The sequence below is a fragment of the Equus przewalskii genome, chromosome 13 (assembly GCF_037783145.1).
Source record: "Equus przewalskii isolate Varuska chromosome 13, EquPr2, whole genome shotgun sequence".
NCBI classification, from domain to species: domain Eukaryota; kingdom Metazoa; phylum Chordata; class Mammalia; order Perissodactyla; family Equidae; genus Equus; species Equus przewalskii.
Genome location: NC_091843.1, coordinates 66,037,352 through 66,056,936, shown reverse-complemented (window position 1 = coordinate 66,056,936; position 19,585 = coordinate 66,037,352). Strand labels below are relative to the sequence as shown.

At 38.9% G+C, this 19,585-nt stretch overlaps 1 protein-coding gene across 8 annotated transcripts in view; it reads left to right on the top strand.

Moving 5' to 3' along the window:
* Positions 1 to 19,585, top strand: part of MACIR (macrophage immunometabolism regulator) — a 169,392-nt gene that overhangs the window by 87,329 nt on the left and 62,478 nt on the right. For 4 of the 8 annotated variants that reach the window (XR_011525651.1, XR_011525652.1, XR_011525648.1 and 1 more), the window contains 2 exons: positions 7,728 to 7,825; positions 12,099 to 13,374. The exons of 2 other annotated variants lie outside the window; for them this stretch is intronic. Coding sequence is in view for 1 of the 6 variants with exons in the window: in XM_070571315.1 (XP_070427416.1) it covers positions 7,728 to 7,814 (87 nt within the window). In the remaining 5 variants the exon portion in view is untranslated. Of the gene's footprint in view, positions 1 to 3,964; positions 4,357 to 7,645; positions 7,826 to 12,098; positions 13,375 to 19,585 lie in introns of those variants that run through there. 2 more of the 8 variants (XR_011525650.1, XR_011525653.1) reach the window with 2 other exon arrangements.

Below are 19,585 nucleotides of genomic sequence, written 5' to 3'. Positions count from 1 at the left end.
TATCATATCCCTCACAGGCAGCCTGTGGGAATGGTGACTGTGGATAGGCCACTACACTCTCCACCTGGTTTCCAATGCCTTGGCTTGGTAGAAGATCCTAGAACTTTACTAAAGGAACCCGAAGAGAGCTAATGCTAAGTTTTCCACAATCTCAGTGAAATACTTTGAGTGTTTTGAGAGAGAAGTTACTATAGAAAATAGAGAATTTTTTTTTAATGCACATGGAATTGTGGCCTGAGATTCATGCCTATTATATTGTCAAAGAAGGTACTTATTTTAGAGAGGTAAAAATTTATTCTAATAAGTATGGTTAGTTTGTGTTTTCAAGGTATTGCTTTATTTTTGCCCTCTAACACTGTTAAGTTTATAAAATATGTCCTGTGATTCTGCACTTGATTATTGCACTGAATAGTAGAGTGGTGATCCCGAGAGTTAATTGCCCTCATGTGTTCAGTCATTTGCTGCCAGCTCAGTGTCTTTGTTTTAAGAGCATCCTTGTGTTTCTCCTTCTCACCAGCCAGAAATGTTTCCAGTACTGTGCACAGGTAATGGCTCTTTAAATTACCACCATTCAGTCATCTTTTGGACAAATTTTCTTCAAGAGTCAGCAAACAAGCAGGACCTTCAAGGACTGCTCTCCAAATGAGTGGATCTTCTACTTTGTATGGACAGAGTTCCCACTGGGAAGTGCTTCCTCTGGTTCCAGGTTATTGTTTCAGGGCATCAAGATGCATTATTATTATTAATTATTTTTCGGTGAGGAAGACTGGCCCTGAGCTAACATCTGTACCAATCTTCCTCTATTTTGTATGTGGGACACTGCCACAGCATGGCTTGATGAGCAGTGTGTATGTCCATGCCTGGGATCTGAACCTGTGAACCCTGGGCCGCCCAAGCAGAGCTTGTGAACTTAACCACTGTGCCACTGGGTCGGTCCCAAGATGCATTTTTTTTCATTCTTAAACCTTAGTTGACAGTTCCAATGGGAATTTTATCAATATGACAACTGTATTTATTCATTTATTTGAAAATATATGTTGAGGGGCCGACCCCGTGGCCCAGTGGTTAAGTTTGCATGCTCCGCTTTGGCGGCCCAGGGTTTCACCAGTTTGAATCCTGGGTGTGGACATGGCACCGCTCATCAAGCCATGCTGCGGTGGCATCCCACATGCCACAACTAGAAGGACCCACAACTAAAAATACACAACTATGTACTGGGGGTCTTTGGGGAGAAAGAGGAAAAATAAAATCTTTAAAAAAAAAGAGAAAATATGTGTTGAATGGCAACTATGTGCTCAGGATACCAAATAATACCCAAGAGCTGCTCTCTGGGAGCTCACAGCCTCCTGGGTGAGAGACAAATATACGGGTGATTATAAAAGGATGTGTAGGTGCTATGGTGGAGATAGGCACAGCACAGCAAAGTATAAAAATTGTGGGGAAGTTGGGAAGTCAGACTAGGAATGGGGTCAGAAAGCATTCTGGGTGAAGTGACATCCAAAGTTTGATGGAAGGAGTTTCAATTATTCAAGAGAGGAAACAGGGACCAAATATTGATGTTCTGTGAATGCCATGCCAGGAAATCTGGACTACCCAGAATTGGGTGTGGTTCCATGTAGCACCATTAAAGGATTCTAAAGAAGAAAGGGGCTTGATCTGATTTCCCTTTTAGAATGAGCACTTTGGTGACAGCATGGAGGATGAATTAGGAGTAGCGTAAAGCCAGGGGAAGGGATATATATGAGGAGGCAGTTAAAATAACTTAGATAATAATTTATAAGAGCCAGAACTCAGGCACTAGAAGTACGAATATATAAAATAAGAAATAGATTCAAAAGATATTAGGAAGATAGAGGATTTATGCTCTGAAGACTGATTGTCTGTAAAGGGTGAAAAGAGGAAAGAGTCAAGGATGATATCAGTTTTTCTGCTTGGGTGATTGGTTGTATGATTGATCATTCCCAATATTAATGAAGAAGATGGAGAAACAGGCCTTAGGAGACTTATGACAAATGAATCTTTAGAGTTGTTGACTTTGAGGGATCTGTGGAACACTCAAATAGTGATTCTAGTTAGCATTTGGATATATGGGTCTGGTGAACATGGAAACAGCTGGCTGGAAATAAATACTTTGGAGTCTTCGGCATATAGAGGATACCTGAAACCTTGAGGATGGATGAGATCATCCAGGGAGTGTTTGTAAAGGGAAAAGAGAAGACTACTAATTATAGATTTATGGGGCACACTGACTTTTAAAGGGTGGTCACTTGAAGAGGAGGATGTGAAACACTTTTCTGAAAACAAGCAACTGAAAAATTAAGAAGAAAACTAAAAGAGGGTAGAATCTAGGAACAAATGGAAGAAAGAATTGAAAGAGAGAGAGGAAATTTCCAGCTAGACTTATTCTAACTAGACCCAAGATTTCAAGGGCTAAATAGAGGTGCTAAGTTATTTGGATTTTTAAATTCCAATCCAATTAATTACAGTGATGAAAAGGGGCCAGCCCCATGGCCGAGCGGTTAAGTTCACCGGCTCTGCATTGGTGGCCTGGGGTTCACCTGTTTGGATCCTGGGTGTGGACCTACTCATTGCTTGCAGGCCGTGCTGTGGCGGCATCCCACATAGAAGAACTAGAATGGCCTACAACTAGGATATACAACTGTGTACTGGGGCTTTGGGGAGAAAAAAAAGAAGAAGAGAAAGATTGGCAACAGATATTAACTCAGGGCCAATCTTCCAAAAATAAAATTAAAATAGGTGAAAAATCCATTATGAAAAAAAGCATAGCAAATGCCAAAGAAATTTGAAAGTGACCTCTGAAAACAATCAGCAAAACAATTATTTTATTTAATGATTAAAAAGTGAAGCAAACAAGTAAACCATCGGCAAATTTGTTCAGATAGTTTGTTTTTTTTTTTGGTAAATAGGATAGGAGTTCAAATGTTCCTGAAGTAAATTCCTTATTCATCTTGTTTTTGACAATTCCTTTTGCTGCATCTGAAATTAAAATTAATGGAAAACTATTTAAAATACCCTATGGGACAATGAGTTTTAGCTTTAGCCCTATCAGCACAACTGCTTCAGCAGCTGAAAAAAAAGAGCAACTGTGAAATTTACCAATGCATTTACTGAAGCCAAACATCGCTGTATTCGTTTGCTAGGGCTGCATAACAAAGTGCCACAGACTCGGGGGCTCAAACAATAAAATTTATTTTCTCACAACTCTGGAGGCTAGAGGTCAGGACGCTAGCAGAGTTGGTTTCTCCTGAGCCTCTTTCCTTGGCGTGTGGATGACCATCTTCTCCCTATGTCTTCACGTGGTCTTCCCTCTGTACATGTCTGTGTCCTAATTTCCTTTTCTTATAAGGACACCAGTCCTATTAAATTGGGGCCAACCCTAATGACCCCACTTTAACTTAATTACCTCTTGAAAGACCCTAACTCCAAATAAAGTCACATTTTGAGGTACTGAGAATTAAGACTTCAACATATGAATTTGGGGGGACACATTTCAGCCTATAACACTCACAAAAACCAATCTGCTTAAAAATTTTAATTTCTATTTATTGACAGAAAAATAACTTTTCTTATATCATCATGGTTTCTATTTAATTTTAAGTTTCAAAATGTGTATATTTTATCATAGGCATATTTTTGATTTTTTAGTAAAGTATGTCACTATGTAAAGTAAAAGAAGCACCTTTTGCTGATTCACTAGAGGATGCTGTGTTATTGTTTTTTAAACCATGGAATGATTGTGTGGGAGATTAAGGACAGCCACAAATTCCTTGACACTCTTCTCAGTGAAAGGTGGAGGTCTCATGTCAATGTCCCCTTCCTTCTAATTTGGGAGGGCTCTTTGTCTGCTTTGACCAATATAATATAGCAGAAGTGATGCTCTCATGAGCTTTAGCCTTCAGATACCTGCAGCTTCCACTCATGTCTCTTGGTATGCTCCCTCTAGAAGCCCTGAGCTGTCATGTAAGAAGTCCACTACCCTGAAACTGCCATGCTGGAGAGGTCATGTATAGGCAATCTGGTCAACAGTCCTTCAGCCATCCTTGTCAAGACATCAGATATGGAAGTGAACCCATTTGCGATCTTTCATCTGCCAACTGAATGCTACCAAGTGACCTTAGTCAACCCCACATGGAAAGTGATGCTTGTAGAAATATTTTCTACAGACTACTTTGCATCATGCTACACTGTCTTCATAGAATCACCATTTTATGTATTCAAGACTTTACTGGGATAGTATCAGTTGAGAAATGTTTTGTATATGATGTGAATTTTTTGAGGATGGTACTCTACTTTTTTCAGGGCCATTGATAATCCTTAACTTGACCTCGGGAGTTCAAAAGAAAATAAAGGTTTGCTTTTTTATAGAGAAACTGCACTGAGGAAAACGTGTTATATCCAAGTATTATTCTGAATTAACAGCTAATAAATCAGAAAAAAAGAAAAATGTTAACAGTAATTTAGCAGCAAATGGGGCATTTGACCTGCAGCTCCCAGATGAATTCCCAAACTACATGAATAAATTATTTTAGGAGATGAAATTATATGGGTTATGTAACGCTTGATGAGAAATTGCAGTCATAATCCGGGAAATGGCTTCTACTTAGCAGGGTCACCAGTGGAGAAAGAAGTGGTCCCAGGACATCATTTTCCACCTTGAGAATCTTGGCCAAAGCAGTGCCCAAGTGCTTTCTGCCCAGCTGCAATCCAACTAGAGAAGCTGAAATTAGCTTCATTGCCAGAGACCTCAAAAGCCCTTTGAATATCCAGCACCCGAATGGCCTCTGTGCTATTTTCTGCGAGATTGTGCTCCAATCACAGCTCCTCATCTTAGAGCTGCAGTTACGTTTCCTAGATCTGCACAGATGCAAGGCTTTCCCAGAACTAGGATAAGCTGTCAACTTGTAGGGCAGCTCAGTTGCTCCCTGGAATTTATGCCCTAAGGGACAAGCGCTCCATAGAGCATTTTGAAAGCTGACAGCTTAGTGTTGGCAGCTGAATTTTGACATTTCAGGCTATTATCAAAACTCTCTCCAACAGCTGAAACTGTAGGTATGTGACAGTTAAGCCTTCTGCGAGGCATGTTTATCTGGCAGGAAGAATGCTATCAGTTGCCTTATTATTCTATTGTCCCGCACGTTTCAATCACTTTTTGTTAATCAACTAACACATTGTTGAGATATCTAAAAATGACAAGGCAAATAAAGAGCCATGGTTAGGATTTTACCCTCAAGCCCATGCTCAATTTGAAGGCTTCCCGCTTCAAAATATTTAGTTGGAAAAATTTACCATTGTAAAGAAACGTGAAAAGCAATAGGAGAATTCACATATTAGGTAGTCCCTGCAGAAGCTCAGACTTAGTCCTTCCCCTACGGACTTAGGAGATGGTAATGAAAAGCCCTATTTCTTTCCAAGCTTGAGCTGACACACTTGGATATGTGGGTATCTGAAAACATATTTTATCAAAATAAGGAGCTTAAAGGTGAAGTTTTTTTATACAACGTGGTCCTCTTAATTTTCATTCCATTAAATGCTGAAAAAAAATCAATGTCTGACAGATGAAAAAGGGCAGAGTTAGAGGAGCTATATGGAGGAGAGTATATCAGAAAAAGAAGAGTTCGGATTGTTTTATAGCAAAAGGAAGAATAATGATCCTGTAGCTATGTTTACTTCCTATACAAACTATATATTTTTGTTAGTAAAGACAAAAATGAAATTGGATTACTAATGGTAAAAGAATATGGCTCTTTGCTTTCTAGAAAAAAATGGTTAAAAACACATCTCTTTACCTCCCTTGAAAAACCACACCTCACTCCCTCATGCTAACCATCAAGTCAACTCAGAGAGTTAAAAACTTGTCCCCGGCCCCAGTAGAACCCTCACCAAAGAATGCAGCGGAGAGTCCTATCTTCTGGTTAAATACTGGATAAGCACAAATTGAAATGTGTCCTTAAAGTAATTAACCCAACCAAATCCCCGTGGTTGCCACAAAGTGAATGTGAAATTGTAGAAATCTTTGATGTCCTCTAACTGATTCGTGACAAGAACCGAATATGATGAAATAGCTTTGAGATGAGTCATGTGTGTACGCAACACCAAACAGGCAGTCTATTCAGTAAGTTTAACTTCCTCAAAACAATTCTCAGTGAAAAGAAAAAGGAAATATGTTTACTTGGACTTTCCTCATGAGTTAAGTTTTACACAGATGCAGATTTTAAATTAATCAGTGCCCTCATCTGATCGGTAGGCAAAATTGTGTGGTAGTTTTGTACTGACACTAATAATAAATAACAACAACAACAGCATCTAACAACACTTAAAAGTATGTGTGCGATGTGCTAGGCACGACTCTAAGCCATATATTATACACGCGCATGCACACACACATACTCACATATACATATGTACGTATATATACATACATATACATATGTATAATATTTAATCCTCAAAACCTCCTTGATACTGATAGATGTTATTATTATCCCCATTTTGCAGAGAAGAAAATAGAGGCTCAAAGAGCTTGAATAATTTGTCCAGGGTCACAAAGCGGTAAGAGTGGTATTTAAATCTGGACCAGCTGATTGTAAAGCCTGTGCTATCCATTTATCACTACATTATAGTGCCCTTTGTTTACATGTTGAGATATATTCATTCGAAGTTTATCTGCAGCACAAGAATTTCAAAATTCTATAAGAGTTCCTTCAAAAGTGTGGTCAATATGGGGAAGAGGAATAACCATGATAGAAGTGATATTTTCAATACTTCCATATAAAAATGTCTGGAGGCAGAGCCGCTAATGGAAAATATTGATTGTGAGTTTAAAAGGTGGTGAACTTCAGGACCAATCGCAGCCAAATTTATATCCCTGAAGTTTCCCTCGTATATTTGCAAATTCCCCTTTCCACATTTGAAAAGCTGGCTTTTAGAAGTGATGATAGAAGTCTTACCGAGTCAGCCCTAATAACAGCTGTTGGCTCAGATTAGCACAAGGAAAAATTTCTCTCAGTTTCTGCTGCGCATCTGTTATAGTTTTTTTTTTTTTTTGTAATCTGTGGACAGTGGGCTATAAGATGGTGTACAGGATTTTTTCCTGTATTTAAAATATTTTTCTATATTTTCTTTTTTTTATTACTTTGCCTCATTTCCTGAAAGTTTTTCTGTTAATGCACTGTAACCACTCACTTCAAGCAGACAGCAAGAAGTAAATAAAAATATGAATGCTTCCCTCAAGTAAAATAAAGATTTGTTTGAACTTAAAAATATCTTGGCTTTGTTATTTTTATATACAAAGATGATTTTTTTCTATATCATCATGCACCTCTGAATTTTAGAGTGCTTTGTTGCAGCTGTTAATTGCAATATTAAGATAAACTAGGTTTGAGAAGCAAGTTCTCTCTTTTTACTAAGACTTCTGTGTGTTTTGGTCAGAAAATTATATAATCTTTTCTCATTTATCTCAGTAGTAGTTTCAAAACAAAATAAAGAACAAGCTAATTGGGTGGCAAAAATATAAATTAGATTGCGTAATTTCGTCTTTGCCAAAGGACTTTTAATGACTGTTTTAAAGCAACTGCATATGTTTATATAAATTCACCTCCTTACTTACATCTCACTGTCGAGATAGAACGGAGCTCTCTTTGGAATTTCTGCCAAAGGAAGTGACTTGGAATATTATCACCATCAGTCTCCTCTTCATCTCTGGCCAGGGCACCTCTCTTAGGACCGCTGCAGCTGTCCTTCCACCACACACGAGCTGTCTTGGGTCACGTGGTCAATACAGAGAAGAGGAATAACTACAATAGAGGTAATATTTTCAATGTTTCAGATACAAAAATGTCTGGAGGCAGAGCTGGTAATGGGAGAATATTGATTTGCGAGTTGAAGCTCGTTAGGACTGAGAGTGGCCACCTTTATACCTCAAGAGCGTCTACGAAGTCTGGCTTCTGGCCAATTCTCGCTCCATCTCAGCAGCCATGAGAAATGGAAAGTCTTTGGGTTTCTACTCAGGCTTTAAAAGTTTTCAAATGCCATTCCAGATGGCACCAGAGATTTGAAATTTGTTTGTGTGACATCTGAGCTTCAGTCTTCTTATCACTAAATTAGGAGTAAAGCTGTATATTTTTATTTTTTCCAAGGACTAAAATGAGATGAAAACCTATGAAACTCTCTAGGTCTCTCAATAAGTGTTTTTGGGTCTGTCAATAAATCTATTTCCAGTTGACAACAATTTCTGTTTTTAGAATGATGATGAAAATAGAAAAGTAGATATTAACCAAGATATATTTTTGTTGGGTCAAGAAATATTTACGTTTGTTAAGACTCTTCCTTCTGGAATTTAAGACAGTTAGTCAGTGTTTTTCAAAGAGTGGTCCATGGACCACCTACATCAGAATCTCTTGGAGTGCTTGGCAAAAAATCGGATTACCTGTCTCTACCCTGGTCTTACTGAATCAATATCTTTGGGGGAGGCACTTGGGTGAACGTGTATTTAACAACATCCCCAGAATAATATTTTTCTTACACTGAAGTTTCAGAAGCACTGCCTCATCTAATATGTATATGGTGCTTTATACTTTATAAATCATAAATCACTTTCACACTTACGGTGTCGTCTGACTCTCATAGCAACCTTGTTAGATATAGAGAACAGGTAACATCTCCTTTCTGTAGATGAGGAAACAGATGTAGAGAAGTTAAGTTTCTCACCCAGGGTTGCAAAGAAAATAAGAGGCAGAACATAGATCTGTGTTCAGGGTTTCTGGTCCAGATCTCTTTATACTCCACCTCACTCATCCTCCGTCTACATGAGAGCTGCAGATTGTGTGGGGCTGCAGGAGAGTCTTGCTAATCTACAACACTTTATTCTATAGGCAATGGAGATATATAAAAGATTTTTAAGTAGTAGAATGACTTACTCATATCTGTGCTCTAGGAGACAGCTTAGCGAATGGTTTGGAGAGAGGAAAAACTGCAGCCAGGAAGTGAATTGAAAGACTTCTGTTTTTTTCTACCACATCAGCAATATAGGCTGGATTACTCATGCCCAAAGTTCTCAATTGAAGGCACTGGAAATGAATTTTTTTGAACAAGACATAGCTGTGAAACCCAGAAAATGATTCTTTATGGTGCTTATTAAATTTTTTTTGTGTGTGTTAGGAAGATTGGCCTGAGCTAACATGTGTTTCCAACCTTCCTCTTTTTTTTTCTCTTGAGGAAGACTGTTACTGAACTAACATCCGTGCCAATCTCCCTCTATTTTATGTGGGATGCTGTCACTGTGTGTCTTGATGAGTGGTGCTAGGTCCGTGCCTGGGATCCGAACCTGTGAACCCCAGGCTGCTGAAGCAGAGCACACAAACTTAACCACTACATCACTGGACCATCCCCTGGTGCTTATTGAATTTTAACATTAATAACGTTAATGTGGCTGTCTCCTCTAATATGTTGTGAAATCTATGAAAATAAAACAGTTTCATTCATCTTTGTATCCCCAGAATCTAGTTTAGTGTTGACCATATGGTTTCATTAAATGTGTTTGTTGTTTGTTTAATAAACTTGAGTGAATGATAGTAAAAACTTTTTTTACATTGGCAAATGTAAATTATTATTTACATACGTAGCTCATTTTTATATTCTTTTTTTTCCTTCTTCTCTCCCCCTAGAGCCCCCAGTACATAATTGTATATTCTAGTTGTGAATGCTTCTGGTTGTGCTATGTGGGATGCCATCTCAGCATGGCTTGATGAGCAGTGCCATGTCTGTGCCCAGGATCCGAACCAGCAAAACCCTGGGCCACCGAAGTGGAGCACACAAACTTAATCACTCAGTGGTGGGGCTGGCCCCGCATTTTTATCTTCTTAACATATGCCAACATATAGCTTTAGGTATATGGACTTATTTGGTCATCACAACTGCCTTTCTATAATAGCCCCTATTTTACACATGAGAAACACAGAGTGGTTAAGTACCTCATCCAAGGTCAGTTATTTGCCAAGGCTGTAATCTCAGTGAAATTGGGATGTGAATTAGGTAGCCTGGTTCCAAAGTCATGCTGTGCTACATTATATACATAAATTTATCATTATGTTTCAATTGCTTATCACTTTTGGTATTATTTTATATTGGTACAAATCGGAATTTAATAGGTGTACCATCCGCTATGGTAACAAACACTAAAATATCAGTGGCTTGACCGAGTAAAAGTTTATTTCATGTTCACTTAGAGTTTGGTGTGGCTTAGATGACTTTCCTGTATGGCTCTCATCCAAAAGATGACTCAGCGACCTGGCTGCTTTCATCTTGTAATTATACCAGCTGGAACAGGTGTCCTCCAGGGGTCAGCAGGCAGGGAAGAGAAATGAAGGAGGCACATCAGTTCTTAATTGCCTTGGTCCATAAGGTCACATGTCACATCCACACATATTTCATTGGACAGCACTATTCTCACACCCCAACTTAACTGAAAAGAAGACTAGGAAATACAGAGCAGCGTGTGGATCTTTGGTGAGCACTAATAATTTCTTCAATAATATCTTAATTCTGCCAAAATATCCATGTATCCTAACAATATCCTAAAAAAATAGAATAGTAAATATGTAAAAGGAAACGTTGGGAGCAATGCATTTTATTTTAGGCTCTGGCTTTATTACAAATTAGTTGAATGATCCCTGTAATGTAATTTACCTGCTTTGAATCAGTTTCATCATGCATAAAATGGGCATAATGAGTGACACCCAACTCATAGGGTTGTTGTGAGATTTAAGTGAGATGCTAGAGGCAATAACCAGAGCATAGTGGTGGACACACAGTATTTGCTCAATATTAGAGCTATTGTATTAGTCAAGGTTCTCCTGTGAAACAGGATCAATGTAGACTATTGATATATGCAAATATAAATCAATCAATCAATATATACATATATAAATGGAGAAAGAGTGAGAAGGATTTAATATAAGGAATTGGTTCATGTTATTATGGAGGCCAGCAAGTCCAAATCTGCAGTTTGAGTCCAAAAGCCAGAAGCTGCTATAGAGCCAGGAAGAGATGATGTTCTAATTGGAAGGCCATCAAGTAGGAGAATTTTCTTTACTCAGTGGAAGGTCACATTTTTGGTCTATTCAGGCCTTCAACTGTTTGGATGAGGCCCACCCATTTTGGGGAGGACAATCTGTTTTACTCAGATTGCTGGTTTGAATGTTAATCTCATCCAAAAACACACTCATGGAAACACCCAGAATAATGTTTGTCCAAGTATCTGGGCACCCCATGGCCTAGTCAAGTTGACACATAAAATGAACCTTCACAGTCATTAATTATTATTACGATGATTACTGTTATTATTAGATATAGTCTATAGTAAGGTTATTTTCTTGTTCCTTGGAGAAGTTCATTTTTTTAGAGCAACTAATCACTTTTTTTTCTTTTTAAAGACTCACATTAAAAAATCTCTTACAGATTAGCAACAGATATTCAAACCAGCTGGGCACTTATGAGTGAAGCCAAGATTTTGGTGCCCAGAGTAAGCAGATCAAGTTGGTAGTCCTTTTACTAGACTGTTATCTTGACAGTCAAACAGCTACCATGATGGGCTTGCCTGGTAGCATAGTAGTTAAGTTCACATGCTCCACTTCAGTGGCCTGGGGTTCGAAGGTTGAGATCCCAGGCATGGATCTACACACTGCTCACAAGCCATGCTGTGGTGGCGTCCCACATACAAAATAGAGGAAGATTGGCACAGATGTTAGCTCAGCGATAGTCTTCCTCAAGTGAAAAGAGGAAGATTGGCAATGGATATTAGCTCAGGGCCAATCTTCCTCACCAAAAACAAAACAAAACCCAGCCACTGTGAAAGATAAGCAGACAGGTCTTTTAAGAGGATATTATATGAAAGACTGAAAGCAAAGTTGTCTCTTCAATCTTCTAGACTTTGTCCTCCTTGTTACAATGTCTATAGTAATCATTTTGGTGGTGTTATTTGTTTGTATACTGTTTGTAGTGTTTAGTTAAATTTTAGCTAGACTTTCCCAATCATATAAAGTTAATCACTTTGATAATCCTCAAGCTCACATTTTTTGCAGCTCTCGATTGACAGTCTCCAAACAATCAGCCAAGGCAAGGAGGAAGAAAATCTGCCAAAACGGTTGGGGTTATGTAAAGAAAGCAATTGGCTGATTGACTTAATCTCTCCCTTTTTTGCTGGCTGTAATCATGGAGACACAGATGAAGAGAAATTCCAGAGCCAAGTTCATCTCTGCAGTACATTGGAGAGGTACAAAAAGCCTGGAAAGATACTGTGTTCTTAGTGCCCAGAAGTCCAGCAGACACAGGCTTTGTCAAAATGGTGGATGAAATAAACCCCAGACACACAATGCTCTCCAGGAATAATGCCTTCTAATTTTTGGAAAATTCAACCAGAAAACTTCCTGTGACAGAATTCACGCCAGCTGTACACGCTCAAGCCGGTTAACCTGTTGGACTGAATCAACCAGTCCATTGGTAATTATCCTGAACCAGTTGTTTGAACTGACAGAATGCCTGGGCAGCCAGTCACTGAGCCCAGACAAACAGTACAGTCATGTGTCGCTTCACAATGGGGATACATTCTCAGAAATTCATTAGGCAATTTCATTGTGTGAATATCACAGAGTGTACTGAGGGGGAACAAAATTTGCCACCCCAAAGTGTGTCTCTTTAACATGGGGATTATTTTAAGCTGATTATTCTTAAGATACCAAAGACTCAGAAAGTTTTTCTTGTTACCTTTCCCTTAAATGCCTAAAAGAATGTAGATAAACTTGTCTTGGGAAGCGAGCTATCACCTTAGCATAATCTGAACTAGGTGATAGACAGGGAGGAACCCAGAAAAGCCTGTTTATTGGACTCCCCTCTGTGTTCTTCTGTTTCTATGTGGCCAAACACTTGTTTTCCAAACATTTTCTCCTTTTCACCTACCTGTGTATTGTCTCTGACTCTCCCAACCCCCAACATCTTCTTTTGTCTTTAGCTGAGGGTGGTATTTAAAGTGAGAGCTTCAGCCATTTTGGTGAGTTATTTTGTTTTCCTGGGTTTTTCCCATGTATACATGTTATTAAACTTTGTTTGTTTTTCTCCTGTTAATCTGCCTCACGTCAATTTAATTCTTAGATCAGCCAGAAGAACCCAGAAGGGTAGAGCAAAATTTCTTCTTCCCCTACACTGCTTACATAAACTTAGATTGTATAGCCTACTACATGGCTAGACTCTATGGTACTAATCTATGGGACCTCTGTTGTATAGGTGGTCCATTGTTAACCAAAATGTTGTTATGTGGCGCATGACTGTATGGATAATAAAGGAGGATGGATTCCTGCACAATCTTATTTCTTAGTGTGGCTCTGCAAGTGTATAGAATAACTTTGTCTATAGGTTGCTCAACTGATGTGGGTCTATCAGCAAGGGCACCTCAAAGTGACCATCTAGGTTGTTAAAAAGAAGCATTTATAATAAACTAGCTCAGAAGATTCTTAGTCTTATTTGAAAATATTAGGACAGAATTAAAATGTTTTGCATTATTTGACTCTAAAATGAATTAAAAATGCAAATGCTTTCCTATTATACAAAAATAAAATAGCTTTGACATAATAGTTATATAAATTGAAAGATTACAGCACATATTTTATGAGTTTTAAGCAAAATGGGTGTTTGAAAAGTCTTGTCAAAGTTACAATGTCGTGTTCTTTTGCTTTTAATAGTAAGCAAGCTCTGTTTCACTTTGTGTTTCATGATAATTATCATGGCAGAGACTAAAGCAGAGACAGAGATGCTTGTGTACCCACTTCTTGGTTTACACATTGACCACATTGTGCACATTATGCCTCTATGTAGGGTGGCACAGACTTCAACTACAGGAATATAAAAATGTGAATTGTAAGAAAATCATACAATATCTACTTGTTTTGTAGTTACTACTATTTATTACAGAAAGGAGTCTTTACAAATCCAAATGGAAAGGGTTATTAGCATATGCAAACATTAATTTATTAGTTAAAATTTAGTCTTATTCAGCAGGGGAGAAAATATGCCGCTCCAAACTATTCACACTCCTTGCTATGTGGATGATCCTATGATATATTTTTTATAAAGTTCTCTGTGGACTCATAGATGTAGATTATAAAATCTTTTGCATAGAAGGTTTTGTGTAAAGCCAGGTTAAGAAACTTTGTTTTCTTTACTCACAACACTTCTGACATCAAATGTATGGGTTTAACACACCAAGAAATTCTGCAGTTCTTTGTGGACAACAACTGGATATCCTATAATCTACAATTTAATTCATTTTGACACTAACTACCCAGAGTTAGCACAGACCGTACAGGTTGAAGGCTCAGTCCCACATGGCTGCCTCAACTTCAGATACCGGTTGCAAGTCCCAGGTTGTCCCCTGTACTTCTGATCAACTGGCTATAAATCAGGGTTTCCACAACACCTCCCTCAGTTTCAATAATTTGCTATAACAGCTCATAGAAATCAGGGAAACAATTACATTCGCTGGCTTATTATAAAGGATGTAGTAAAGAACGCAGATGAACAGCCAGATGAAGAGGTACATGGGGTGAGGTCCAGAAGGGTCCCAAGCACAGGAGCTTCTGTCTCTTGGACTTTGAGAGTGTGCCACCCTCCTGGCATGCAGAAATGTTCACCAGCCCGGAAGATCTCCAAACCTGTTGTTTAGAGTTTTTATGGAGGCTTCATTACGTACGCAAGATTGATTAAATCATTGGCCACTGTTGATCAAGTCAATGTCTAGCCCTTCTCCCTTTCCCAGAGGTCCACGGGTGGGGCTGAAAGTTCCAACCCTCTGATCAGGCCTTGGTCTTTCTGGTAACCAGCCTGCCTCCTGAAGCTGTCTAGGGACCCGAGCCACCAGTCATTCATTAGCATACAAAAAGACGCTTTCATCATGTGGGAAAGTCCAAGGATCTTTGAACCTCTTTTGTCAGGAACCAGGGGTGAAGAGTGAATATAACAAAAGATGCTTCTATCATCCCTGTCGTTCAGGAAATTACAAAGGTTTAAGGATCTCTGTATGAGGAACTCAGGACAGAGATGGAATATATATATTTCTTACTATGTCACACAACGTGACTTAATTTACATGATATTTTATAGGTCAGGGGAGGGAAGTGGGCAGCAGTGTGCTGGAAAGTTGTAACAACCAGCTCACTGAAAAAAAGTGTGCTGGTTTGTACATACATAAGTTTATTATCAATTTTTCTGATATAAAGGATGATTAGCATACTTTTTAGAAATGATAAAATAGAATATACAATAATCTTTATTATGAATTCAATATATTCAGAATACTATCACTGATTTTTGCTACACATTTGCATCCCTAGTCAACTATGATTGTAAATGATGAGCAGGTGTAGTTATGACATGAATGTCATGTTATGACATGAATTTAGTGAAACAACCAAGATATATTCTGAAACTTCACTCATTTCTCAATGACATGAGCAACTTTTTGTTTTAATCAACACCCTTAACATATCCTCTGTCGTTTTCTTAAGTCTCTATAATCAACAAAACAGTAAATTAAGCCCTGATTAGTAGCAATTTGCCGATTTCCATGGTGTAAATACTTTCACCATGGCAGATTTCAGGCCTCTGATGTAACATCACTGAATGTGGAGTTGAGAAGAGATGTTCAGTAGCTCCCCATTATACAGCGTTCCCATTATAATAATAGACATAAATAACCTTGAAAGCACAAATAATGGTAAAATGTAATAAAATCATAAGAAAGTGATGATTTTACATACTTTTACTACCTTTGTTTTTTAATTTACTTAGATTTAAATAATTTAATTTTAAATAATGGTTATATTTAACAACTGGCTTGCAAAATTCCTGAAAAATCAATTGGCTTTCACGAGCTGGTATAAGCCAGCTTCGTCTTACCACTGGGAATGGTGGTAGCCATCTTCTCCCCAAATATAACCATCACCACCTCTAATTTGACCATAATTGCATTTCTTTGAGTTTTGAAGGCTTTTACATCTCCAACTGTCCTTTTTTAACATTGTAAATGAAACTGTAAACTTCATCAGGCAGCATGCACATTATTTGAATATCTGTAGCTCCAATGACTTCTAGCACAATGCTATAGTAAATATATGGCCTAGGCACTCAGCAAATCCTTACTAAATACAATAAAAATGCACAGACATCTAAAATTATACCTTAAACCTATCAATTAACAACTTAATTATTTTAGGAAGAGTTCAATGGCAGTCAGCTGAAAGCCATGCCCCTAGGGTGCAATGGGATGGGTAGGCAGGGGGCAGAGTGCGGTACTCTTATGGACGCAAGCATCAGTTTCAGTCTTATTAAATGGTAATCCGAATAGGGATGCTCACACAGACACTTAGGATTCAGTGGCCCCATTGTGGCTGCTGAACCCTGGTTCATTCCTTCATTCATTCAACAATATTTTATTGGGCACACAATATGGTCTAGCAAGGCATTGGAGGTATAGCAGCAGAAAATTCCAAGCCCTCATAGAGCATACATTCTATTAAGGACAGTCGATTAACAAATAAACAAATATACATACATAGTATGTCAGATAGTAACAAGCATATGGAGAAAGAGAACGCGGGAAAGCGGGTTAGGATGAGCCGGGTTGGTGGTGGGGGCTTGTTTCATATACTGATTCAGAAAGACCAGTTTAATAAGTTGACATTTGAGCAGAGGCCTCAAGGAGGTGAGGGAACCAGCTATGCACATATCTGGTGCAAGAGCGTCCTAGGCACAGAAAATAAGTGCAGCAGTCCCAAAGTGGGAGCGTGCTTGACGAATCTGGAGACAAGTGAGGAAGCTGCTATGTCTGGAAAGGAGCAAGGGGAGGATGGTAAGACATGGGGTCAGAGTTAGCAATGGGGGAAGACAGAGAGGGCAGATGTGTGAGTTGATCTGTGATTCATCTTGATGTCATCTGATCTGGGCCCCAGGCTCCTCCTAGGCTACCCCTGGGGTCCTTTGATGATTCCAAGTCCTTGCCCTCTTATTTGCCTCCCACATTCTGAACATCAGATTTGGCTGAGTCCTCTCACCTGGACTTCTGTCTGTGTACTTATAGGGTCACACTATGTAATAACTAGGTCCTGACAATCTTGGTCTAATGCCTTTCAGAAACCTCTGCCCTGTTAGCATGTAGAATGTCTCCTTTCATGACTGCACAGAGTCAAGCTCCAGAAATGGCCATTGTCACCTATAATATGCCATATAGCTTGTTCTGCTTTGTCTATTAAGTTGGCTACTAAATTGTCATAATAGACTCCCCTCTTTGTTTGTTTAAATTGCAAATAACGAAATCCAACCCAACTGGCTCAAACAAAAAGGGGATTCAATTGGTTCACAGGGCAATACAAGTTTCAGATGTGTTTGATCCAGGGCTCAAATGACAGCACTAGGGTCTGTTTGTTCTCTGACTCTTGACTCATCTCAAAGCTGGCTTCAATTTTAGGCTCCACATGGTGGCAATGTGGCAGCTCCAGACCGAAGGCTTCCACATCCAAATCTAGCAGAAAGAGTCTCTCTCTCATTCTTCCTCGCCTCTCAGGTGTCTAAGAAAAAATCTCCTCAGATCTTATGAGCTTTGATTACCCATCTCTGAACAAGTCACCGGAGCCAATCATGTGAAGCCCTAATTGGTTAGGCCTGAGTCCCATCCCTTTCCTTGAGGCAGAGATAGGTCATGAAGTCCTTCCAAAGCATATGGACTAAAAGTGAGGAGAGGGAAGTGTTTCCCAGAGGAAAATTGGGGTACAGCTACCAGAAGAAGAGTGAATTGATTTGGGGTAGCAAAACCCAAAATACTAGATGTTCACCATACCAGCTGCTTATTCTCCTTTTGTGCTCACTGCACCCATTCATCTGGAAGCAGGTTCTTGTATTTTAGGCTATGACCTACATTCTCTGCCAGCTTTAGTTTCATTTGTCTATTGATGAGCTGCACACATTAGGGCAGCTAGTGGTTTACAAATTGTAGTGCTTGGATTGGCCCTGTCAATATCACCCGGGAACTTGTGAGAGATGAAAATTCTTGGGCCACACTCCAGACCTACTGAATTAGAAACTCTAGGGGTGGGGCCAGCAATCTGTGGTTGAAAAGGCCCTCCAAGGGATTCTGATTCATGCTAAAGTATGAGAACTTCAGTTTGAATCTGTCTCTGAGTTCCTCTTTGTTATACTCTGTTTTAGGACTGTTCTGATCAAATGACAGGGATAAGACTAAGCGAGCACTCTGTCCATCCTCTAAGCAAGCAAGTCTAATGAGTGTGTGCATGTGTGTGTCCTATTTCTTCCTGCCTATTCCATATTGCCCCAGGTCTGCATTTTTGTTCATTTCCCCAGACCTCTGGACTTGGTGGTAATGCTTTTGGCAAAATTCCTTAAGGATGATGCCCAGTAGCCCAAGTGATTGTGAGTCTGCCAGCAATAAATTCTCTCAGCTTTTGTATATCTGGGAAGGTCTTTATTTTGCCTTCATCTTTGAAAAATGGCTTTGCTGGATATAGGGTTCTTGGTTGACAAGGTTTTTTCTTTGAGCACGTACAAAGGCTTACATTGTTTCTTGCGTCTATTTATGGGATCTTTGCATTTACCCTACTTGAAGTTCACTGAGCTTCCTGGATGTGTAGGTTATTGTTTTTCAATAAATTTGGGAAGTTTTCAACCATTTTTCTTTTTAATATTTTTTCTACTCCTTTCTCTCTCTTCTTCTTCTGGTATTCCCATTGTTCATATATTGGTACTTTTGATGGTGTGCCACATCTCTGAAGCTGTGTTCATTTTTCTTCATTCTTTTTCTCTGTTTTTTTTTTTTTTTTAAAGATTTTATTTACTTTTTTCCTTTTTCTCCCCATAAGTCCCCTGGTACATAGTTGTATATTTTTAGTTGTGGGTCCTTCTAGTTGTGTTTCTCTCTGTTCTTTGACTTTCATACTCTCTATTGATCTTGAAATTCATCAGTTCTTTCTTCTGCCAGTTGAAATCTATTGTTGAGCCCCTCTAGTGAATTTTTCATTTCAGTTATTACACTTTTCAATTCCAGAATTTCCATTTGGTTCTTTAAAAAAATTGTATCTTTTGGGGCCGGCCCGGTGGTGCAGTGGTTAAGTTCACACATTCCGCTTCTCAGTGGCCTGGGGTTCGTGGGTTTGGATCCTGGGTGAGGACATGGGACCACTTGGCAAGCCATGCTGTGGTAGGTGTCCCACATATAGAGGAAGATGGTCACGGATGTTAGCTCAGGGCCAGTCTTCCTCAGCAACAAGAGGAGGATTGGCAGTAGTTAGCTCAGGGCTAATTTCCTCAAAAAAAAAAAAAAAAAGCTAATATAAATCATGTGTCTTTTTTTAAAGAGAAAAAAATATCTTTTTATTGATATTCTCTATTTGGTGTAAACTTCCTTTACTTCTTTAACCATATTTCCCTTTAGTTCAGTGAATATATTTATAAGGACTATTTTGAGGATTTTTCCTGTAAAGTCCATCATGTAGTTGCTCCCACAGGCAGT